The sequence below is a fragment of the Bombina bombina genome, chromosome 8, assembly GCF_027579735.1.
Source record: "Bombina bombina isolate aBomBom1 chromosome 8, aBomBom1.pri, whole genome shotgun sequence".
Lineage (NCBI taxonomy): Eukaryota > Metazoa > Chordata > Amphibia > Anura > Bombinatoridae > Bombina > Bombina bombina.
In genome coordinates, this window is record NC_069506.1 from 112,513,473 (window position 1) to 112,540,429 (window position 26,957).

The 26,957-nt window shown below is 38.8% G+C and overlaps 1 protein-coding gene across 1 annotated transcript; it reads right to left on the reverse strand.

The window, feature by feature from the left end:
* Positions 1-1,553: 1,553 nt before the first annotated feature.
* On the reverse strand, positions 1,554-26,787 carry CPTP (ceramide-1-phosphate transfer protein). The gene is made up of 3 exons (XM_053690522.1): positions 26,735-26,787; positions 10,009-10,162; positions 1,554-6,832 (listed from the first exon to the last, which is right to left on the reverse strand). The coding sequence occupies exons 2-3, from the start codon at positions 10,131-10,133 to the stop codon at positions 6,310-6,312; spliced, it is 648 nt and encodes a 215-aa protein (XP_053546497.1). The 5' UTR covers positions 10,134-10,162; positions 26,735-26,787; the 3' UTR covers positions 1,554-6,309.
* Positions 26,788-26,957: the final 170 nt, after the last annotated feature.

The following is a 26,957-nucleotide window of genomic DNA, read 5'->3' on the forward strand; positions in this document are numbered from 1 at the left end:
GCCAGTACCCAGTTTACAATAAAAAGTGCTTTTTTTGTCTTTGGTTTTTTTTTTCTGTAGTGTAGCTCCCCCCCCCCCCACCCCCCACAGACAAACCCCCACCACCTTGCTGATTATTTAAATTTTCGATATTTTTTATCTTTTTATTTTCAAATTTTCTGCAGTGTAGCGGTTCCCACCTGCTCCCTCCCCGTGCACGCGCCCGCCCCCACCCTCCCACGCGCGCGCGCCCCCAGCCACCCCCGCCCACGATCCCGCCCCCCTTTACATCCACATGGCCATCGATGGCCGCCACCCGCCTCCCGGTCCGGCTCCCACCCACCAACGCAGGTAGCCACCGATCTCCGGTGCAGAGAGGGCCACAGAGTGGCTCTCTCTGCACCGGATTACTTAAAAAGGTTATTGCAGGATGCCTCCATATCGAGGCATCACTGCAATAACCGGAAAGCAGCTGGAAGCGAGCAGGATCGCTTCCAGCTGCTTTCCACACTGAGGACGTGCAGGGTACGTTCTCAGGCATTAACTGCCTTTTTTCTGAGGACGTACCCTGCACGTCCTCAGTCGTTAAGGGGTTAAATTAAGCATGGACACAAAAATTATCAATTTATAGCAAATCTGCAAATCCAAACAAATATTGTTTACAAGAGAACATTTTGGAATACAGTTGCAACTGCAGCAAGGCATTATGGTTATGGATATGCAAATGTGCTTTACAAGACCATATTTTTTTTTATTCTAACATCCATTTTATGGGGTAGATATTTTAAGTCATGCGGACATGATTAGCTCGACAATCGCTAAAAATGCAGAAAGCATACGTTGTCCATATTTATCATTGCACAAACATTTCTTATGAAATTCTTGTGCAATGCCATCCCCTGCACACTGGCGGCTAATCGGCCACTAGCAGTGGCTATCATCCCGATAGTATGGGAAAAAGATTTCAATCTGCCACCTAAAAGTTGTCTTACGACCACTGCTTCTTAAAGTGGCACTGAACCCAAAAAATTTTTATTTTTTGATTCAGATAGAGCATGAAATTTTAAGCAACTTTCTAATTTACTCCTATTATCAAATTTTCTTCATTCTCTTGGTATCTTTATTTGAAATGTAAGAATGTAAGTTTAGATGCTGGCCCATTTTTGGTGAACAACCTGGGTGGTTCTTGCTGATTGGTGGATAAATTCATCCACCAATAAAAAAGTGCTGTCCAGATCTGAACCAAAAAAAGCTTAGATGCCTTCTTTTCAAATAAAGATAGCAAGTGAACGAAGAAAAATTGATAATAGGAGTAAATTAGAAAGTTGCTGCACTATCTGAATCACGAAAGAACAAATTTGGATTCAGTGTCCCTTTAATCAAATGTGTTTAGAAATACAGCAAGATGATTTAAAGTTGTGTCTTGGCACTTACATAAATAGATTAATCAAGTGTAGGTTGTAGGGGATTGCAATGCATACTCATGCATTATTGTGGCATTTTTGCCTCTCTTTCTCTACACAAAATAAGGTGAACAGTAAAGGACTAAAAGGGACAAAAATGATGATACACAGTAAGAATGATTATGTATTTATTCTGAATAATAATTTAAATATTTCCCAGACATTTGATTTATATATTACATACATCCAGAAACATACATTTTCATTTGATTGCCAGCATCAGTGACATATAACAGCATATCTAGTTCTCTGCGATGCAAGAAGACAAACATGCATAGGCCTAAATCACATTACAGTTGAATACTGAAGGGCTCCATTTATGAATCAGCGGTTGTCTGGCAATCGCTGCTCTTAGGGGGAGGGGCTCTGCAAACACTTGCTTGTGCAGATGCTGCCTCACTAGGCCTGAACTTAGGCAGGCAGTTTCCTTGACTGGTAACCTTGTCAGCAAGCTATTTAACAAAAGAGAGTTAGAACTTTGTTATTAATACCAGTTGTTAAAGGGCCATGATACCCAAATGTTGAAACACTTGAAAGTGATGCAGCATAGCTGTAAAAAGCCGACTAGAAAATATCACCTAAACATCTCTATGTAAAAAAAGAAAGGTATTTTACCTCAAAAGTTCCTTAGTAGCCACATCACATTGTAAAGGACTTTTAGCAACAAATCATAATGTCTGTCCCGGGACAGCTAAGGGAGTGAGCTTATGTGCACACTCATCTTATTTCCCTATTTAGTTTAAGGAAGTTTACTGTGAAATCTCATGAGATCACAGTAAAAGAGTTCATGACCTCAGCACTGTTGATGCTGATTGGCTGCTGTTCATTTCTTAATTTGTTATTTGTTTTCATCTGCAGCTGGACAGCAGCTGAAGTATAACTTTTTACACAGAACTTACTCTGCTTAGCTGAGGAAGTTGTGAGGTAAAATATCTTCCTTTTTTACATAGAGATGCTCAGGTGAGATTTTCCTGTCAGCTTTTTACAGTTATACTGCATTAGTTTCAAGTGATTTAGCATATGAGTATTATGTCCCTTTAAGTTATGTCCCTTTAAATCAGTCTAGTTTAAAAAGGCAGAATACTAGGTGGTTTGCAACATTTTAAAGGGACAGTAAAGTAAAAAAAAAAAATCTTTCATGATTTAAATAGGGCATGTAATTTTAAACAACTTTCCAATTTACTTTTATTACCAGTTTTGCTTTGTTCTCTTGGTATTCTTAGTTGAGAGCTAAATCTAGCAGGTTCATGTGCTAATTTCTTAGACCTTGAAGACTGCCTCTAATTTGAAAGCATTTTGACAGTTGTTCACCACTAGAGGGCGTTAGTTCATGTGTTTCATATAGATAACATTGAGCTCAGGCACGTGAAGCTCCTAGGACCCAGCACTGATTGGCTAAGAATGCAAGTCTGTCAAAAGAACTGAAATAAGGGGGCAGTTTGCAGAGGCATAGATACAAGGTAATAACAGAGGTAAAATGTATATTATTATAACTTTGTTGGTTATGCAAAACTGGGGAATGGGTAATAAAGGGATTATCTACCTTTTTAAACAACAAAAATTCTGGTGTTCACTGTCCCTTTAACATGAACATTTTTTTTTCTTCTTGCAGCAACTATATAGAATGCATTGCAGATTCAGTACTTAACTAAACCAACAGCATAGAAACCTAGTTTAAAGCTTCAGCAAATCTTTAAAAACAAATTCCAGCCAACTAAGAATAAAAATAAAATGACAGAAGGCACAAGGACACACATATGTCAGATTAATAATAACTATAAAATCATTCTTGAAAAAAAAATTAAGACCAGAGAAATTTGCTACAATATAAATTTAAATTGTCAGTTTAAAACTAGTGAGTCATCACTGGAGAGAAAACTACACCCATTTATATAAGATAATGACCTACATGCCCATGAGCAGGAAATGAAAGATCTTATTCTGAAACACATACAAATTCTATAAACTGTATAAAATGTTTTATTCAATTTAAAAATCATTCAACTGGAAAAAGGGGTTAACTTTACAGATAAATAGTAACAGAATTTACTATGGCTTTAGCAAAGACTCTTGTCTTTACCAATAGGAAGTAAACTTTACCACTACAAGACAACATGGGTCTATATTTAGAAAATATATAACTGAATATTTTGTATATTTCAGCTGTGACATCATTGAGGCCTATCTATCAAGCTCCGAATGGAGCTTGAAGGGCTGGGTTTCTGGCGAGTCTTTAGACTCGCCAGAAACGCAAGTTATGGAGCAGCGTCTAAAGACCGCTGCTCCATAACCCTGTCCGCCTGCTCTGATGAGGCGGACATGAATCGCCGCAATTCAACCCGATCGAGTACGATCGGGTTGATTGACACCTCCTGCTGGTGGCCGATTGGCCGCGAGTCTGCAGGGGGCGGCGTTGTACCAGCAGCTCTTGTGAGCTGCTGGTGCAATGCTGAATACAGAGAGCTTATTGCTCTCCGCATTCAGCGAGGTCTTGCGGACCTGATCCGCACTGTCGGATCAGGTCCACAAGACCTTTGTTAAATTGGCCTCATTGTAAGTTATCTTAATAGTGCTACATGCATCCATTCAAAATAATGCTTTTATATTAATGTAAATTATTTGAGTGTTGGCCTGGAATGTAAAATACTTGCTTTAATTAATGTACAGTAAAATAGTTAGCAAATAATATAAATATATTTTGAAAATCAATAGATTTATTGTTTAAACAATGTCTATTAGGTTTCAGTAATCAAAGCTGGACAAATACTGGACAGCATATCTCCATGGCAACTGAAAACTGGGCCTAGTGTGTGGCAAAATACTCCAAATACTCCTTGTTTCCTTTAACGGATATGAAACCCAAAAATATTCTTTTGTGTATATCAACGAAAGATAATAGGCCCATTGTGCAACATGTAAGCTTCAGTGTTTTGAGGAGAAAGATGCTCGGGTTTGGCAAAGAATAGAGATGATGGTACATACAGGTAAAATTAAGCAAATTTTAGGCTCCATTTATCAAGCTACAGATTAAGCTATGGAGCTCCTTTGGTACAGGCTGACATGAGCAAGTCTGCAGCCGACCAGAGTTTGTCAACCTCTCTGAGCTGGTGGTTTAAAATCACCCCCGACTATTCCGACTAGGCTGATTGACAGCCCCAGCTCTAGCGTGATTGGCTGCGCGAGAGCAGGGGGAAGTGTTGCACAAGCAACTGCTCATGTAACAAAAAATGCGCTACCTGCAATCATGAGCAGACAGATTCCCTAATTGGTAACCTATCAGTCCTCATAATAAATGGAGCCTATGGTCTTTACAGACTAGTTTTTACAGATTTCTTTAAAGCTTACTCTGCAGTAGTCTTGTGTGTGCAAACTTTATTTTTTTAAGTTTTGGTACGGTCACCATTGCATTTATATGTATTTTATTTTACTTGTACATGCAGTTCAGGTCTTATTAAAGGGACACTGAACCCAAACTTTTTCTTTCGTGATTCAGATAGAGCATGCCATTTTAAGCAACTTTCTAATTAACTCCTATTATCAAATTTTCTTTATTCTCTTGGTATGTTTATTTGAAAAGCAAGAATGTAAGTTTAGATGCCGAACCATTTTTGGTGAACAACCTGGGTTGTCCTTGCTGATTGGACAGCACCAATAAACAAGTGCTGTACATGGTCCTAAACCAAAAATTTGCTGGCTCCTTAGCTTAGATGCCTTCTTTTCAAATAAAGATAGCAAGAGAACGAAGAAAAATTGATAATAGAAGTAAATTAGAAAGTTGCATAAAATTGCATGCTCTATCTGAATCACGAAAGAAAAAAAATTGGGCTCAGTATTCCTTTAAGTACTGTAAATACAGAAATATATTATACAGACACGTACACACATACTATACGATCAACCTGGCTTTGACAGTAGTTATGAGATCACCTTACTCAGCAAGCGGCAAATGTTTGAAAATGCCCACAAGTCCTGTTTACTTAAAGAAAAAATTATTTAAAATGTTTTCTAGCAGATGAGCAGCAGAATAAAACACAGGTCTTATTTCACAAACCCTCCAGATCTGGAATCAGAGCATGATTTATTTTACAGAATAAACATGTTGACCTCATGAAAAGAAAGCAAATGACCAAATAAGAGTTTAGGAAAGTAATGTGCTTAATCTGGTATTCTATATACTGTTTAAAGGGCCATGATACCCAAATGTTGAAGCACTTGAAACTGATGCAGCATAGCTGTAATAAGCGGACTAGAAAATATCCCCTGAACATCTATATGTAAAAAATGAAGATATTTTACCTCAAATTTCCTAAGTATTCACACCCCACTGTAAAGAGACTTTAAGCAGCCAGTCAGAATACTTGTCCCAGGACTTGCTGGGGAGTGTGCATCTGGCATGTGCAGGCACAGTCATGTTATTTTCCTATTCAGCTTAAATTAACTTCTATCAAATCTCATGAGATGTCAGTGAAATTTCATGTAATCACAGCAAAGGCAAAGCGATACCTTAGCACTGCTGATACCGATTGGCTATTGTTTTTTATTTTTTTGTTCAACTTGCAGCTTTACAGCAACTGAAGTATAACTGTTTACACAGCACTTACTCTGGTGAGCTGAAGAATTTTTGAGGTAAAATATCTTCCTTTTTTACATAGAGATGCTCAGGTGATATTTTCATGTCAGCTTTTTACAGTTATGCTGCATCACTTTCAAGTGATTAGCATTTAGTATTATGCCCCTTTAATAATTTATCCTTTAGAAAATTATTTTGTATTTCTATACATAATTGTGATATGTACCATGCGCTTTAAAGTCACAGAGAACACGGACAGATGCCTCCACCTTGAATTCTAGCATTCTGGAGCATCCGCTAAGGAAGATCTAGCAGGTTATGTTGAGAATAAAGTTCCTGTGTGATATCATAGACTTTAGAGATGTATGGCATGGCTTCTCCAAGCATCTCCACCACTTCTTCTGTGGTTCCAACATTCATTACCTCAAAGAATGTATTGCGTGTTGGAAGGGCTAGAAAGGCAACACCTGCTGTTTTACGTATAAGCCAGGGATGGTAGTTGGCCAGAGAATCATTATATGCGTCAGAACACAACGTAGAAGTCTTGATATCAGTATTGCTTGTTCTTAATTTCTCCAAAAAGAGCTGCAGCCAACGCAAAGCACGATGTAAACGTAAAATGGTGCGGCAGCCACTGTCAGGATTATTAGATCTCTTCGTTACGTCTACAAGGTTGGAACTCATCTCATATTCAACCATGGACTGAAGGGTGCGATATTTCTCTCCATTAGACCCTTTTAAGTAGTTTTCCATTATCTGGATTTTGGTCACAGCATCCTTAGAAACAAAAGAAAAAATTGTTCCAAGGCTATTCATAAACCTGAGAAGAGAAATATATTAGTGTTAAGTCAACAAATAAAGCAACAAGTAATACAAATCCATCCAAAAGCTTGTATACTAAAAATAATCAGTAATTACTGTCTCTGTGTAAAGTATCTGGGTTAATATGCAGGTTAACACAACAGACAGTGTATTCACTCAGTTCAACTACTGTACAAACTGAAGAAAGAAAAAGTTTGGTGAAGAACCTCTCGCAACCAATAAAGCTTAGCTTTAAATTCAAATTGATTTAAAAAAAAAAACAAACAAAAAAAAAAAAACAACTAAAGATCTGTTGACAAAATCTACTCAATCATAAATCCAGTTTATTTTTAATTCAATGGGAAAACCAGTTATACTCACTATTTTCAAACAAACAGAGAGTGGTTAAAATGCTGTGTAATATCCCTCAAGTATTTCTAGACGATAACAGGAAACTGAGTAAAATTATGTGGTACATGCTACAGCAAAAGTGTAAGGTAAAAGTTATTGCAGATGTTTCTCGGGTTGCACAAAGGCATAAAATACAGAAAAACAAAACATCTGACTACATTGCTGGTTATTTAAAAGCTATTCTCAACAATGATAATGCACACAACTTGCTATTGTAAATCAATCCGCATATCCTTCCAACACTTATCAGGTATATATTAACCCCTTAAGGACGCACAGGGTACGTCCTACAAAAAACGGTTGTTAATGAGCAAGGACGTACCCTGTATGTCGTCAGGGGTTTCAAGCGGTGGAAGCGATCCTGATCGCCTCCAGCCGCTTTCATGTTATTGCAATGATGCCTCTATATTGAGGCATCCTGCAATAACATTTTTTAGGCATCCGATGCAGAGATATATGATAGGCTTTATAATACACGCCTCTGATAAAGCGCATGTGTGAAACGCGTCAGGGGTTTTTGATTGTTCTCCCTACACCTGTGTAACACCGCTGAGTAAACCACATATATTCAAGCTTTCTGGCTCCAGTTTTTGCTCCCTTGTTCTCCTGGATATGGTTGTCGATTGAGCAGATGGAAATACCGCTATTCTGCAAACTGAAGCCTTCAATCCTGCCTGCAGCTGATTGGTGCACATCACTCTATACTACAGCCTACTCTAAGATCCGGTGCCTATCGTAGGCGTGTACTCTGTGACATCAGAGAGGTCCTGAATCCTACTAGAAGGGTGGCGTAGCCACCGATAAGACGGACCGTAACTGCATATAGTGGATATTTCCTGCCGATGAAACCGGAGGGCTCCCTAGCCTGACTGGAATCACCAACAGAGGTTATCCACGGGACAGCACATTATAAGTACTATACGGCTATAGAAGGGGTGAAAACGGCTCACACTACTGCAACTGTAGCGAATTACCTGCACCCAGCAACAATAGGGGATAAGATAAGTACCGACATTAATCAACCCTAACATTGGGACTCTGCCTCATAATCAGAGACTGATACTTCTGACTCCTGCATAAGACATACTTTGATATTGACCAGAGTGAACTTTTGAAATAAGGACTTCCTTAACACCAACTATTTTGCTGAAACAGTTACATACATTAGTTATACTCTTTTGGCTCAGCAGGGGCCATTATACACATGAATACATATCTATTTACATATACCAGAGTACTCTTATCTTGCTTAAATTGCATTTTGTGCAGCTTGTTGAATATGATTTATAATACCCCACGACAAAGAAGAGTTTACTGCAGAATTAGAAATAGGAGTAAGAAAAACACCTGGAATTCTGCCATGTGTGTTAAACCTCAAAAGCCATTACCTATAATGTAAACATATCATAAATAAGCTTTGGCTTAAACAAACATAAACAAAATAGGTGTTGCTTTATTAATTATTATTATCGGTTATTTGTAGAGCGCCAACAGATTCTGCAGCGCTGGTTAGATTATGTTCTTGTTCAAAAAAATGTTTTTCTAAGAAATTCCTACGTAAGCCCTGTGGGTATTTTGGTAACGTTCTGAGCAAGAAAGAAAACGCTTACCTTTTAATATAATAACAAAATCAGTTAATTGTCCCTTTAAATGCATTTGTTTGTGCTCACTCTCACCTCTTTTTGTTTGTTTTCAAATCTTAGCTGCATTATATACAAGACAGTGTGCGATGCCTGCACTTACATCATCACTTACGTACACTCAATAAACCGTTCATTTACCCACACTTTTCACACTCAGCATACAACCAAATTATTCTCTCCTCTGCTCCTGTGCATACCAAGAAGTCACTGTGCAGCATTTAGGGTTAAAGGGACATGAAAGACATTTTTTTCCCTTTATGATTCAGATAGAGTATACAATTTTAAACAACTTTTCAATTTACCTCTTATCTAATTTGCTTAGTTCTCTTGTCAATATCCTTTGCTCAAAAGTATACCTAGGTGGGCTCAGGAGGTGGGAGTTAGCTGCACATATCTGCCTCTTTTTATTGGCTTACCAATGTGTTCAGCTAGCTCCCAGTGATGCATTGCTGATCCTTCAAAAAAGGATACAAAAAAAAATAAGCAAAATTGACAATAGAAGAAAATTGGAAAGTTGTTTAAGAATGTATGCTCTGTTATGTCCCTTTAAGGTTTTACATCCAACACAAAGCACTACAGCCTCTGTGGATTTTTTTTTCTCTGCCCTCCAATTCTCAGATATAAATTGCAGGAAACACAGGCAAAGTAAAAAAATAAACGTGCATTGCAAATTGTTTCACTATTCATAATTAAACATGTTAATGGGAATTACAATTTAATTAAAGGGACACTGAACCCAAAATTTTTCTTTTGTAATTCAGAAAGAGCATGCAAGTTTAAGCAACTTTCTAATTTATTCCTATTATCAATTTTTCTTCATTCTCTTGCTATCTTTATTTGAAAAAGAAGGCATCTAAGCTTTTTTGGGTTTAGTACTCTGGACAGCACTTTTTTTTATTGGTGGATGAATTTATCCACCAATCAGCAAGGACAACTCAGGTTGTTCACCAAAAATGGGCCGGCATCTAAACTTACATTCTTGCATTTCAAATAAAGATACCAAGAGAATGAAGAAAATTTTATAATAGGAGTATATTAGAAAGTTGCTTAAAATGTCATGCTCTATCTGAATCAGGAACAAAATTTTTTGGTTACAGTGTCCCTTTAAGACGTCCCTTTAACATAAATGGACAAAACTCACCTTACCAGCCCCTTCCAACCATTCAGGTAATGTTCTACTACAACATCTTGATCATCATCGACCAAACAAGACTTAAAGCTGACCAAGACCTCCCTGAGGCTGAATTTTTCTTCTGAACTGGACATACTGGGTTTGGCTTTGTTCTTCAGCTGTTCTGTAAAAGCAAATTAGTTTAGAACACATTTACTTCGGACAAATGTACTAATATTCATCAATGATGTAAAAGGCATGTGCGCTTGTCAGCCCTTCCATGTCATGGAGTTCTGATGTACATTTAAATCTGGACAAAGAAGCCATTTGCTTTTATTTCCCATGATCCAGATAGAATTTTAAAAACGTTTCCAATTCACATCTATTATAAAATTTGCTTAGTTCCCAAGGTAGTCTATTTAGAAAAGTATACCTAGGTGGGCAGCGTGTGTGTCTGGAGAACTTATAGGGGCAACAGATTGCGGAAACCCTGCCCCTGCTGCCATCTAGTGTTCTTGAAAATGTATATCGTTAAAAACATTCAAACAAAGCTGCTGTCCGATAGTGCCCTGAACACATGCACACTACTGAGCATACCTACCTGCTTTTTAACAAAGGATACCAAAAGAACAGGGTAACTTTGTTAATATAAGTAAATTGGAAAGTTATTCTTTTATTCATTTCACAGCCAGAATCATGAAAAAAAAACTGTTTTGGTATTTGTGCCCCTTTAAAAAGGTAACACTGAAATAGTATTAGAATAGCAATACACTTAAGTTATATATTACAGAACAGTTGTTTTGCGCCTTTAATTTTTTTCTTTGCAACTTTGAACTCTGCTTTCCAAAATGTAATGTTGGGTTTGTAAACACTGCCCATTTACTAAGAATGTGTCATATGGAAAAATAAAGAGATGCATTGTAAAGGGAAAAAAATCTCTCTGCTAACATGTGATGTCGTTGTGAATAAGTACTGTCAAATGTGAATATTATGCATTAAGATAAAATTGAACAGCCATTTCAATTTAATTTTGAAAAACATACAACATAATTTTAAAAAAGTGAGAACAACAAAAAGTAAATTATGGTTTTGATGTCAGGAATTTGCCAGTATTCACTGAAAATGTGGGTTTTAATGGATCCTGAAGATTTCATTCAAAGCAAACATTTGCACTTGTATTGTCACTGCATACAGGCACAATACAAAGCAATGAGACATCCTGATTCCTCCAGGAAGTGATTTTCCAACAACTAACCTGTTAAGCAGCTTAGACAAATAGTGCTGAACTAAGCAATATTTTTCACATATATAAATAGTAACCAAACAGGTTTGGGAAATAATAGTCTAAAATAATATAAATTGCTCAAGGAGACTCTCCTGTCGTCTTTAAAGGGACAGTCTAGGCCAAAATAAACTTTCATGATTTAGATAGAGCATGTAATTTTAAACAATTTTCCAATTTACTTTTATCACTAATTTTGCTTTGTTCTCTTGGTATTCTTAGTTGAAAGCTTAACCTAGGAGGTTCATATGCTAATTTCTTAGACCTTGAAGCCCACCTCTTTCAGATTGCATTTTAACAGTTTTTCCACCACTAGAGGGTGTTAGTTCACATATTTCATATAGATAACACTGTGCTTGTGCACGTGAAGTTACCTGGGAGCAGGCACTGATTGGCTAAACTGCAAGTCTGTCAAAAGAACTGAAATAAGGGGGCAGTTTGCAGAGGCTTAGATACAAGATAATCACAGAGGTTAAAAGTATATTATTATAACTGTGTTGGTTATGCAAAACTGGGAAATGGGTAATAAAGGGATTATCTATCTTTTAAAACAATAAAAATTCTGGTGAAGACTGTCCTTTTAACTAGTCCCCACATATTTTCCATTATGCCCACTTTGTATGGATCCTACACACACACACACTATATATACACACACGTTGATTGGAGTAGCCATGTTAGTCCAGAGATTTAGATATCAAAATAACAAGAGTATTGCATTGAGCAATGATACTTTTTTATTGGACTAACTATACTTTTATAAGACGACAAGCTTTCGGAAGAATGTCTACCTTTTTCAAGTCTGAATTATCCACAAGATAACAAGTCAGTATTGTTTCAGACTTGAAAAACAGAATTTATGCTTACCTGATAAATTACTTTCTCCAACGGTGTGTCCGGTCCACGGCGTCATCCATAACTTGTGGGAATATTCTCTTCCCCAACAGGAAATGGCAAAGAGCACAGCAAAAGCTGTCCATATAGTCCCTCCCAGGCTCCGCCCCCCCAGTCATTCGACCGACGGATAGGAGAAAAAAAGGAGAAACTATAGGGTGCCGTGGTGACTGTAGTGTATAAAGAAATACATTTTTCAAACCTGATTAAAAAACCAGGGCGGGCCGTGGACCGGACACACTGTTGGAGAAAGTAATTTATCAGGTAAGCATAAATTCTGTTTTCTCCAACATTGGTGTGTCCGGTCCACGGCGTCATCCATAACTTGTGGGAACCAATACCAAAGCTTTAGGACACAGATGAAGGGAGGGAGCAAATCAGGTTACCTAAACAGAAGGCAGCACGGCTTGCAAAACCTTTCTCCCAAAAATAGCCTCCGAAGAAGCAAAAGTATCAAATTTATAGAATTTGGCAAAAGTGTGCAGAGAAGACCAAGTCGCTGCCTTACATATCTGATTAACAGAAGCCTCATTCTTGAAGGCCCATGTGGAAGCCACAGCCCTAGTAGAGTGAGCTGTGATTCGTTCAGGAGGCTGCCGTCCGGCAGTCTCGTAAGCCAATCGGATGATGATTTTCAGCCAGAAGGAAAGAGAGGTAGCAGTAGCTTTTTGACCTCTCCTCTTACCAGAATAAACGACAAACAGAGAAGAAGTTTGTCTGAAATCCTTTGTTGCTTCTAAATAGAACTTTAAAGCACGGACTACATCTAAATTGTGTAACAAACGTTCCTTCTTTGAAACTGGATTCGGACACAAAGAAGGAACAACTATTTCCTGGTTAATATTCTTGTTGGAAACAACTTTTGGAAGAAAACCAGGCTTGGTACGCAAAACAACCTTATCTGAAAGGAACACCAGATAGGGTGGGTCACACTGCAAAGCAGATAATTCAGAAACTCTTCTAGCAGTAGAAATAGCAACCAAAAACAGAACTTTCCAAGATAATAACTTGATATCTATGGAATGTAAGGGTTCAAACGGAACCCCTTGAAGAACTGAAAGAACTAAATTTAGACTCCAGGGAGGAGTCAAAGGTCTGTAAACAGGCTTGATCCTGACCAAAGCCTGTACAAAAGCTTGTACATCTGGCACAGCTGCCAGTCGTTTGTGTAACAAGACAGATAGAGCAGAAATCTGTCCTTTTAGGGAACTCGCTGATAATCCCTTATCCAAACCTTCTTGGAGAAAGGAGAGGATCCTGGGAATTTTAATCTTACTCCATGAGAATCCCTTGGATTCACACCAACAGATATATCTTTTACACATTTTATGGTAAATCTTTCTAGTCACAGGTTTTCTGGCTTGGACCAAAGTATCTATCACTGAATCCGAAAACCCGCGCTTGGATAAAATCAAGCGTTCAATTTCCAAGCAGTCAGCTGGAGAGAAATTAGATTTGGATGTTCGAATGGACCTTGCACTAGAAGATCCTGTCTCAAAAGGTAGCTTCCATGGTGGAGCCGATGACATATTCACCAGGTCTGCATACCAAGTCCTGCGTGGCCACGCAGGAGCTATCAGAATCACAGAGGCCTTCTCCTGTTTGATACTGGCTACCAGCCTGGGAAGGAGAGGGAACGGTGGAAACGCATAAGCTAGGTTGAAGGACCAAGGCGCTACTAATGCATCCACTAGAGTCGCCTTGGGATCCCTGGATCTGGACCCGTAGCAAGGAACCTTGAAGTTCTGACGAGACGCCATCAGATCCATGTCTGGAATGCCCCATAATTGAGTCAACTGGGCAAACACCTCCGGGTGAAGTTCCCACTCCCCCAGATGGAAAGTCTGACGACTCAGATAATCCGCCTCCCAGTTGTCTACTCCTGGGATGTGGATCGCAGATAGATGGCAGGAGTGATCCTCCGCCCATTTGATGATTTTGGACACCTCTCTCATCGCCAGGGAACTCCTTGTTCCCCCCTGATGGTTGATGTAAGCAACAGTCGTCATGTTGTCTGACTGGAATCTTATGAATCTGGCCTTCGCTAGTTGAGGCCAAGCCCGGAGAGCATTGAATATCGCTCTCAGTTCCAGAATGTTTATCGGGAGAAGAGACTCTTCCTGAGACCATAGACCCTGAGCTTTCAGGGAATCCCAGACCGCGCCCCAGCCTAATAGACTGGCGTCGGTCGTGACGATGACCCACTCTGGTCTGCGGAAGCTCATTCCCTGGGACAGGTGATCCTGGGTCAGCCACCAACGGAGTGAGTCACGGGTCATCTGGTCTACTTGAATCCTTGGAGACAAGTCTTTATAGTCCCCATTCCACTGCTTGAGCATGCACAGTTGTAATGGTCTTAGATGAATTTGAGCAAAAGGAACTATGTCCATTGCTGCAACCATCAACCCTACTACTTCCATGCACTGAGCTATGGAAGGCTGCAGAATAGAGTGAAGAACTTGACAAGCGTTTAGAAGCTTTGACTTTCTGACGTCTGTCAGGAAAATCTTCATTTCTAAAGAATCTATTATTGTTCCCAAGAAGGGAACTCTTGTCGACGGAGACAGGGAACTCTTTTCTACGTTCACCTTCCACCCGTGAGATCTGAGAAAGGCTAGAACAATGTCTGTATAAGCCTTTGCTTTGGAAAGGGACGACGCTTGGATTAGGATGTCGTCCAGGTAAGGTGCCACTGCAATACCCCTTGGTCTTAGAACCGCTAGAAGGGACCCGAGCACCTTTGTGAAAATCCTTGGAGCAGTGGCTAGCCCGAATGGAAGAGCCACAAACTGGTAATGCTTGTCCAGAAAGGCGAACCTTAGGAACTGAAAATGATCTTTGTGGATAGGAATATGTAGATACGCATCCTTTAAATCCACGGTAGTCATAAATTGACCCTCCTGGATTTAGGTAAAATCGTTCGAATAGTTTCCATTTTGAACAATGGAACTCTGAGAAATTTGTTTAGAATCTTTAAATCCAGAATTGGTCTGAAAGTTCCCTCTTTTTTGGGAACTACAAACAGATTTGAGTAAAACCCCTGACCTTGTTCCACAGTTGGAACTGGGTGTATCATTCCCATCTTTAACAGGTCTTCTACACAATGTAAGAATGCCTGTCTCTTTATTTGGTTTGAAGATAAGTGAGACATGTGGAACCTTCCCCTTGGGGGTAGTTCCTTGAATTCTAGAAGATAACCCTTAGAGACTATTTCTAGTGCCCAGGGATCCTGAACATCTCTTGCCCAAGCCTGAGCAAAGAGAGAGATTCTGCCCCCTACTAGATCCGGTCCCGGATCGGGGGCTACCCCTTCATGCTGTCTTGGTAGCAGCAGCAGGCTTCTTGGCCTGTTTACCCTTGTTCCAGCCTTGCATCGGTTTCCAAGCTGGTTTAGTCTGGGAAGCGTTACCCTCTTGTCTAGAGGCTGCAGAGTTGGAAGCCGTTCCGTTCCTGAAATTGCGAAAGGAACGAAAATTAGACTTATTCTTAGCCTTGAAAGGCCTATCTTGTGGGAGGGCATGGCCCTTACCCCCAGTGATGTCTGAAATAATTTCTTTCAATTCTGGCCCAAAAAGGGTCTTACCTTTGAAAGGGATATTAAGCAATTTTGTCTTGGAAGATACATCCGCCGACCAAGACTTTAGCCAGATTTGCAAACCCTGAATTTTTCGCCGCTAATCTCGCTAACTGCAAAGCGGCATCTAAAATAAAGGAATTAGCTAACTTAAGTGCGTGAATTCTGTCCATAACTTCCTCATACGGAGTCTCCCTACTGAGCGATTTTTCTAGTTCTTCGAACCAGAACCATGCTGCTGTAGTGACAGGAATAATACACGAAATAGGTTGAAGGAGGTAACCTTGCTGTACAAAAATCTTTTTAAGCAAAAAGATCTTTGAAAGCACAATTGTCCTCAATAGGAATGGTCGTGCGTTTGGCTAGTGTAGAAACCGCCCCCTCGACCTTAGGGACTGTTTGCCATAAGTCCTTTCTGGGGTCGACCATAGGGAATAATTTCTTAAATATAGGAGGAGGGACAAAAAGGTATGCCTGGCTTCTCCCACTCCTTATTCACTATGTCCGCCACCCGCTTGGGTATTGGAAAAGCGTCAGGGTGCACCGGGACCTCTAGGAACTTGTCCATCTTGCACAATTTTTCTGGGATGACCAGATTGTCACAATCATCCAAAGTAGATAGCACCTCTTTAAGCAATGCGCGGAGATGCTCTAATTTAAATTTAAATGTCACAACATCAGGTTCTGCCTGCTGAGAAATTCTTCCTGTATCAGAAATTTCCCCATCTGACAAAACCTCCCTCATTGCCACTTCAGATTGGTGTGAGGGTATGACAGAAAAATTATCATCAGCGCCCTCCTGCTCTACAGTGTTTAAAACAGAGCAATCGCGCTTTCTCTGAAATGCTGGCATTTTGGATAAAATATTTGCTATGGAGTTATCCATTACTTCCGTCAATTGTTGCATAGTAACAAGCATTGGCGCGCTAGAAGTACTAGGGGTCTCCTGCGTGGGCAAAACTGGTGTAGACACAGAAGGAGATGATGTAGAACTATGTCTACTTCCTTCATCTGAGGAATCATCTTGGGCAACTTTATTATCTGTGACAGTACTGTCCTTACTTTGTTTGGACGCTATGGCACAATTATCACACATATTAGAAGGGGGAGTCACATTGGCTTCCATACATACAGAACATGATCTATCTGAAGGCACAGACATGTTAAACAGGCTTAAACTGGTTAATAAAGCACAAAAACCGTTTTAAAACAAAAACTCTTTAAATGTTAAACAGTGCACACTTTATTACTGAATATGTGAAAAACTATGAAGGAATTATCCAATCTTTACCAAATTTTCACCACAGTGTCTTAAAGCATTCAAAGCATTGCACCCCAAATTTCAGGCTGTTAACCCTTAAAATGTGGAAACCGGAGCCGTTTACAATTTTAACCCCCTTACAGTCCCAGCCCCAGCCTTTGCTGCGACTTCACCAATCCCAGGGGGGTATACGATACCAAATGAAGCCTTCTAGGAACCTTTTCAGTGAATTCCAGACCCACACACATGCAGCTGCATGTACTGTTCTCAAAAGTAACTGCGCAGTAATGGCGCGAAAATGAGGCTCTGCCAACTACAGAGAAAGGCCCTTCCTGACTGGGAAGGTGTCTAAACAAGTGCCTGGCGTAAAAAACGTACCCCAAAGTTATAAAAGTGTGAAATTCAACTTCAAACTGTATATAATACCTAAATAAAGCAATCGATTTAGCCCATAAAAGTGTCTACCAGTTTATAGCCCATAATAAGCCCTTTATTCTGTTTGAGACTAAGAAAATGGCTTACCGATCCCCATGAGGGGAAAAATGACAGCCTTCCAGCATTACACAGTCTTGTTAGAAAAATGGCTAGTCATACCTTAAGCAGAAAAGTCTGCAAACTGTTCCCCCCAACTGAAGTTCTCTCAGCTCAACAGTCCTGTGTGGGAACAGCAATCAATTTTAGTTACTGCTGCTAAAATCATCCTCCTCTTATAAACAGAACTCTTCATCTCTTTCTGTTTCAGAGTAAATAGTACATACCAGCACTATTTTAAAATAACAAACTCTTGATAGAAGAATAAAAAACTACAACTAAACACCACATACTCTTCACCATCTCCGTGGAGATGCTACTTGTTCAGAGCGGCAAAGAGAATGACTGGGGGGGCGGAGCCTGGGAGGGACTATATGGACAGCTTTTGCTGTGCTCTTTGCCATTTCCTGTTGGGGAAGAGAATATTCCCACAAGTTATGGATGACGCCGTGGACCGGACACACCAATGTTGGAGAAAAGGAAGACACTCTTCCGAAATCTTGTCATCTTATAAATGTATAGTTAGTCCAATAAAAAAGTATCATTGCTCAATGCAATACTCTCGTTTTTTGAGATTATATATATATATATATATATATATATATATATATATATATATATATATATATATATATATATATATATATATATATATATATATAATACACAGTAGAAGATGCACTCTCACCAACGTGAGTCAATTGCCAGGGTGCTATAAAATGTGAGCAAACAAAATTCATATAATAAAAAAAATAAGCACTCACTGAGCTTCAGTCATCTGTTCAATCAGAAGTGTGGTTTATTGTGACGTTTCGGAACAGCACAATATCCCTTCCTCAGAATACTAGGCCTAGTTGAATAAGAAATTGCGGCTGACAAGTAAAAGATGTGGCTTTTCCCCCTATCTTTAACCCTTTAATGACCACAGCACTTTTCCATTTTCTGTCCATTTGGGACCAAAGCTATTTTTACATTTTTGTGGTCTTTGTGTTTAGCTGTAATTTTCCTCGTACTCATTTACTGTACCCACACATATTATATATCGTTTTTCTCGCCATTAAATGGACTTTCCAAAGATACCATTATTTTCATCATATCTTATAATTTACTATAAAAAAAATTATAAAATATGAGAAAAAAATGGAAAAAAACACACACTTTTTCTAACTTTGACCCCCAAAATCTGTTACACATCTACAACCACCAAAAAACACCAATGCTAAATAGTTTCTAAATTTTGTCCTGAGTTTAGAAATACCCAATGTTTACATGTTCTTTGCTTTTTTTGCAAGTTATAGGGCCATAAATACAAGTAGCACTTTGCTATTTACAAACCATTTTTTTTTCAAGATTAGCGCTAGTTACATTGGGACACTGATATCTTTCAGGAATCTCTGAATATCCATTGACATATATATATTTTTTTTAGAAGACATCCCAAAGTATTGATCTAGGCCAATTTTGGTATATTTCATGCCACCATTTCACCGCCAAATGCGATCAAATACAAAATATCGTTCACTTTTTCACAATTTTTTTCACAAACTTTTGGTTTCTAACTGAAATTATTTACAAACAGCTTGTGCAATTATGGCACAAATGGTTGTAAATGCTTCTCTGGGATCCCCTTTGTTCAGAAATAGCAGACATATATGGCTTTGGCGTTGCTTTTTGGTAATTAGAAGGCTGCTAAATGCCACTGTGCACCACACGTGTATTATGCCCAGCAGTAAAGGGGTTAATTAGGGAGCATGTAGGGAGCTTTTTAGAGTAATTTTAGCTTTAATGTAGTGTAGTAGACAACCCCAAGTAATGATCTATGCCCATTTTGGTATATTTCAAGCCACCATTTCACCGCCAATTGCGATCAAATTAAAAAAAAAAGTAAAATTTTTCACAATTTTAGGTTTCTCACTGAAATCATTTACAAACAGCTTGTGCAATTATGGCACAAATTGTTGTAAATGCTTCTCTGGGATCCCTTTTGTTCAGAAATAGCAGACATATATGGCTTTGCCATTGCTTTTTGGTACTTAGAAGGCTGCTAAATGCCGCTGCGCATCACACGTGTATTATGGCTAGCAGTGAAGGGGTTAATTAGGTAGCTTGTAGGGAGCTTGCAGGGTTAATTTTAGCTTTAGCGTAGAGCTCAGCCTCCCACCTGAAATATCAGACCCCCTGATCCCTCCCAAACAGCTCTCTTCCCTCCCCCACCCCACAATTGTCCCCGCCATCTTAAGTACTGGCAGCAACTCTGCCAGTACTAAAATAAAAGATATATTTAGGCTTTTGGGGGGGGGGGGTTTAAGCATATTTACATATGCTGCTGTGTAGGAGCCCCCCTTAGGCCCCAACCTGACTGATCCTCCACCAAACAGCTCTCTAACCCTCCCCCTCTGCCTTAATGGCCGCCATTTTGGGTACTGGCAGCTGTCTGCCAGTACCCAGTTTAGAATAAAATAGTTGCTTTTTTATTTTTTCCCCCATTTTCTGTAGTGTAGCTCCCCCCCCCCCCCCACCAAAGAACAAACCCCCACCCCCTCCTAGATACCTTTGATTGTTTTTTTTTTTTAAATGTAAACTTTTTTTCTGAAACTTTTAGTGCTGTCTTTTCTGTAGTGTAGCGGTTCCCACCCGCTCCCACCCCGTGCACGCGCCCGCCCGCCGTGCACGCGCCCCCCATCGGCCCCGCCCCCCCTCTACATTACCCGGCCCATCGATGGCCGCCCACCCGCCTCCCAAGTCGGCTCCCACCCACCAACGATACCGGCCATCGATGTCCAGTGCAGAGAGGGCCACAGAGTGGCTCTCTCTGCATCGGATGGCCATCTACAGTTATTGCAGGATGCCTCCATATCGAGGCATCACTGCAATAACCGGAAAGCAGCTGGAAGCGAGCAGGATCGCTTCCAGCTGCTTTCCACACCGAGGACGTGCAGGGTACGTCCTCAGGCGTTAACTGCCTTTTTTTTTGAGGACGTACTCTGCACGTCCTCGGTCGTTAAGGGGTTAACATTGAGTGGACTGGAAAATAACACATAACATAACATAAACATAACATAAACATAACATAAACATATATATATATATATATATATATATATATATATATATATATATATATATATATATATATAAAAGAAAAAAAAATGTCCTCTTTTTATGCAGAAAATAAAAAATTACTGCTCACTGGCTGATAAACAGAACTCCCCACTGCTTATTGATGGCTAGGGACATGCGCCTCTCAGGCATAAAACAATTGTTATGCTACGGTTTTTACAGTGTTCATATTAAGGCTTTAAATATATTATATAAAAACAAATTTAATATATATTACATCACTCCTTTTACATTTTGGGAGAGGCCTGAAACGTAACTCATGTACTTCCCATTGACTTTTATGATCAGCAGCTGACTCCCATTAGTGCTTTGCTACTCTTGAGCATACCTAGATATTCCTTTCAACAACTGATGGCAAGAGAACAAAGCAAATTTGATAATAGAAATAAATTGGAAAGTTGTTTAAAATTGAATGATCTATGTGAATCTGGAAAGAAAACATTTGGGGTTCATATCCTTTTAAAATGCATTACACAGGTATAATTTTGGTCGAGGTTTAACATTTTTCAATGCGCTCTGTCATTGGGAATGCAATGAAAACAAATAGAAAAAGAGTCAGATAACTACACTTAACTGAGTAGTACAAATAACTTTCATATATTTCATCATATCTACTTTGTACTTTCTACTGTAACAACCTTTCCTTTGAAAACATTAATGACTTAAACAAAAAAAAACTTGGGATAATTATTTATTAAAATATTTGCTTAAAAGGGACATTAAACACTAAATACATTCTAGATTGAATGAAGCATTTAAAGAAAAGATTAGTCGGAAAATAACATTTAAAGTAAATGTCAACTTTCACGAATGAAAGCCCCGTTTTTAAAAATACTATTAAAAACAGGGGCACTTTCATTCATGAAAGTTTACATTGAAGCCGTTTTTTTAAAATACTGACCTTTTATTCCTAGCAAGCATGGAACACCGGAGCAGCGATTCCTACGTCTCCAGGACATCTCTTCTTACTTCAGATATGACGCATCCGGCTTCCTCCAATCACGGCGTGGCCTCAGGCAATGTTTGCTCTGGGGGTGAAGCCGTTATTGGAGGAAGCCGGATGCGTCATTTATGGCATAAGAAGAAACGTCCTGGGGGCGAAGGAATCGCTGCTCCAGTGTTCCACGCTTGCTAGGAATAAAAGGTAAGTATTTTAAAAGAACGACTTCAATGTAAACTTTCATGAATGAAAGTGCCCCTGTTTTTAATAGTATTTTTAAAAACAGGACTTTCATTCATGAAAGTTGACATTCACTTTAAATAGTGACAAAATAAGTGTAAAGTTGTAGTGTCTATAAAACATTGGGAGCTGCCATGTTGTAACCTAGGCTACCTTCTCTGCTGTGGCCAATGGCTGTGTGGAATATAACCGTGTTCTGCATTTCCGTTTCTAACATGAACTGAAAAGCTAACAATTTTAGAACAGAATTACATGAAAAGGGGACAAAATAAACTATATTGCAGGGGTTGTTTTTTTTATACATACGATTTATCATTTTATATTACCATTTCAAATTATTTATTGTCCCTTTAAATAAAAATGTTATAAAAGCAGCTCAGTGTTTATATTTATTCATCCTCCTGAAGTGTGCGTTTCTTTAGGAGCACAGTAAAAGAACAGTCTGTTTTAGAAAAATAAAAGCGATTTGTGTTTTACGCAAATATAAAACAAAAGAAAGCGAGATTCAGAAATAATAATCCTACGGGACAAAAACTCTTCTGTGCACAGGATGCTTTTCCTATACACTGTGTGCAGAATTATTAGGCAAATGAGTATTTTGACCACATCATCCTCTTTATGCATGTTGTCTTACTCCAAGCTGTATAGGCTCGAAAGCCTACTACCAATTAAGCATATTAGGTGATGTGCATCTCTGTAATGAGAAGGGGTGTGGTCTAATGACATCAACACCCTATATCAGGTGTGCATAATATTAAGCAACTTCCTTTCCTTTGGCAAAATGGGTCAAAAGAAGGACTTGACAGGCTCAGAAAAGTAAAAAATAGTGAGATATCTTGCAGAGGGATGCAGCACTCTTAAAATTGCAAAGCTTCTGAAGCGTGATCATCGAACAATCAAGCGTTTCATTCAAAATAGTCAACAGGGTCGCAAGAAGCGTGTGGAAAAACCAAGGCGCAAAATAACTGCCCATGAACTGAGAAAAGTCAAGCGTGCAGCTGCCAAGATGCCACTTGCCACCAGTTTGGCCATATTTCAGAGCTGCAACATCACTGGAGTGCCCAAAAGCACAAGGTGTGCAATACTCAGAGACATGGCCAAAGGTAAGAAAGGCTGAAAGACGACCACCACTGAACAAGACACACAAGCTGAAACGTCAAGACTGGGCCAAGAAATATCTCAAGACTGATTTTTCTAAGGTTTTATGGACTGATGAAATGAGAGTGAGTCTTGATGGGCCAGATGGATGGGCCCGTGGCTGGATTAGTAAAGGGCAGAGAGCTCCAGTCCGACTCAGACGCCAGCAAGGTGGAGGTGGAGTACTGGTTTGGGCTGGTATCATCAAAGATGAGCTTGTGGGGCCTTTTCGGGTTGAGGATGGAGTCAAGCTCAACTCCCAGTCCTACTGCCAGTTTCTGGAAGACACCTTCTTCAAGCAGTGGTACAGGAAGAAGTCTGCATCTTCAAGAAAAACATGATTTTCATGCAGGACAATGCTCCATCACACGCGTCCAAGTACTCCACAGCGTGGCTGGCAAGAAAGGGTATAAAAGAAGAAAATCTAATGACATGGCCTCCTTGTTCACCTGATCTGAACCCCATTGAGAACCTGTGGTCCATCATCAAATGTGAGATTTACAAGGAGGGAAAACAGTACACCTCTCTGAACAGTGTCTGGGAGGCTGTGGTTGCTGCTGCACGCAATGTTGATGGTGAACAGATCAAAACACTGACAGAATCCATGGATGGCAGGCTTTTGAGTGTCCTTGCAAAGAAAGGTGGCTATATTGGTCACTGATTTGTTTTTGTTTTGTTTTTGAATGTCAGAAATGTATATTTGTGAATGTTGAGATGTTATATTGGTTTCACTGGTAAAAATAAATAATTGAAATGGGTATATATTTGTTTTTTGTTAAGTTGCCTAATAATTATGCACAGTAATAGTCACCTGCACACACAGATATCCCCCTAAAATAGCTATAACTAAAAACAAACTAAAAACTACTTCCAAAAATATTCAGCTTTGATATTAATGAGTTTTTTGGGTTCATTGAGAACATGGTTGTTGTTCAATAATAAAATTAATCCTCAAAAATACAACTTGCCTAATAATTCTGCACTCCCTGTATAAGGAATGCCACTTGGATTCTCGCTCCTATACATGGCACCAAATTCAAACTTGTAAAACATTAAGGGCCAGATTACAAGTGGAATGCAATTGATAGCGCAGGGGGCATCATCTTTTGTGCGACCTTAAGCGAAGAATAATACACAACATTGTATTACAAATGGGTGGTTAAATATTTTATCCAAATCTTAACGTGGCTGAAATGGTTCCTATACTTTTAAATGGATTGCGTAAGGAGTGCACGTATTACAAGTAGTGAGTTTAGTGTTGCGCTAAAGTGCAATCCAAATACAGCTGTAAAATGTAGCTCTTTTTAAGACCTGAAGTAATCCATTATTAACAGTTTAGTACAGAACTACATGAAGAACACTATTAGCTGCACTAGCTTAGTGCACACTTGGCTTAGCGCTTGATTGATACCAGACATTACATTTTTCTGGGCAACCCTTAGAGGTGCATTATGTGAATGATTTAGCGCACCCAATGTTATTGGAAATGCATAATAGCTCTCTCTAGATTATCGCTCGAGAAATAAAAAATAACTTTGGGTTTGTAATATTAACACAAAAATAGTAGAGCTGTTTATTGTTTTCGAGCAATGTTAAAGTGAAGGTAAAGTTTTACCTACTTGTAAACAGTAACAAAGTCTTCCTAGTTCCAATATTAAGATCGCTAACTTCATTTTTACAATTCATTATTTATTTGCAAAATAATATTGTTCTATATTAACATACCGTTATGTTAATAACTCCTCCCCACATCCACTTCCTGATCTTATTGACAGTGACGTATAGAGCGGTCCCACCCGCTCTATACGTGTGTCAAAAGAGCGTTCAGGAGAATCCAAATGATCTGCGCATGCGCACAGCATTGTCTACTAAGTAATGCGCATGCGGTAATCTTCTATACCAAAAACAAAGGCTAAACGCCTGCGCAGATCATCCCTTAGGTGGATGACGTAGTTTGATGGCCGCCTAACGGCCAGGATTTCAATAGACAGAGATAAAAACGTGACCAGCAAACAAAAATTTTTTTATTACGGGTTGAATTTTCTACTCAAAAGCAAGTAAGTTTACAGCTATAAAACTCATTTTATACTTAGAATTAGAAAAAATGATGAATTAAACTAATATTTATTTTTGGTAAAAAGTATAATTAGATAATGCAATCGTGAAAACTTTACCTTCACTTTAACGAACAATAGCCCTAATAATTTTTTAGCTCCCCTTGTAATCTAGATCTCACTTAGTAGTATCCTGGAATCAATCTGATGAACGCCTGTAGCTAAAACCACTCCCCTACATACACTAAAGCTTCAAAATTAAATAATAAGTTTTAAAACAGGCGTATGGGTATAGAACAATTTCAGGCTAAGGATATTTGTATATTATGTCCAGAGGACAGAATATAAAAAACAAAAACACATACCTAGTGGCAGGAATAAGAGGAGTTTTATACCCAAGGACCTGTCTTCATAAGTGAGTACTCGCTAGGTGAGCCAAGATAATCATTTTTCAGAATAAAAGGAAAATAATAAAATAGAATGTGTGTTTGAGAGAAAGGGGTGCTTCACTAATTTGCAATATCACATCCTTTAAGATAAACTTGTGGGGACAAAATAAATTCAATAATGTCTAGTGCTGCATAAGAAAAATATTTTGTATCAATCATTTCTTTACTTTAGATAAGAGAATCTATAATTGGGGCATTTGATAAGTTTACCTGCAAGCAAATTTAAAAGAAAATAGTAATAATAAAAAACAAAATAAAAATCGAAGCTTATATTCTTCCGCACTACATATATAGTTTACAGTAATTATGTAGAAAAGACAAATTAATTTCCATACATGATATAAAAGCAATAAACTGGTCTAGATTTACAAATGAGATCCAAAGTTTACCTCTTCTTATCTTAGAGGCTACTGATATTTTGCAGACTATGTCATTATTAATTGTTCAGTACTATAATGGGAACAGAGTACGAATGGGAGTCTGTAAATGAGAGTGAGAGTAATAAAAAGGGGGGGACGTTAAAGACTTCAGACGCAACATGTGAGAGCCCCATGGCAAAGGAGTGTTAACCCCTATGATAACAAGGACCATACATGCAAATAGGGGATCCTAGGGGATCACAAATTTATTTGACCGTAAGCAAGCATCCAACTAGAATACAGAGATATAGAACACAATTATATATAGATATATTTAGAATAACCTGTAGAATATTTTGATATAAAGGGTCAGTAAACTCAAAATGAATATTTCATTATACAGATAGGGCATAAAAAAAAAAACCTATTTAGTTCTATTAACAAATTTACTTCATTTTCTTGACATCCTTTGTTGAAGGAGCAACAATGTACAGTACTACTGTAAGATGGCTTAAACACAATATACAAACAAATAAGTTAAAGAGTTTCCATAAAATCAATAAAAAAATCTTAAAATTGACTGTAACAAGTCTTTTTAACAATAAAATTATACTGTGGAATTTATTACATATTAGAATGAGCAACGTCATTACTTTACATATTTACTTTAGGGAGATTCCTCTGATCATATCCTGTTTTCTAGTATTGGTGCTTATCTACTGCATTTTCTTATTGACACTGACATCTCTTGTGGTTATATTCTCAGGAGGAAATACTGGTGTTTTTACATATGTATTTGGCAATGTATTCAAGACGAGCTTCCTTTCCACACAGCTGTGAGAAAAAGCAGCGCCCTGAACTGACTGACTACGTGTGGAATATGTCTGTCCCCAAAATGTCTTCGTCATTACTTACCTGTTTGTCGCCAGCACCTGTCACCTCACCTAAAGACACAACCCAACTTTAATACCCAGAAAGACATTTCCATTGCTAACCACGCCCACACGGTGTCATTACTAACACTCAGCCAATCCCTACCTCGCAGCTACATTCACACACCAGCTCAGCCACTGAACGCACAATCTGGGCATAAAGGTATCGTCCTCTTTCTTTATTTCCCGCCCACACCAACTCATCT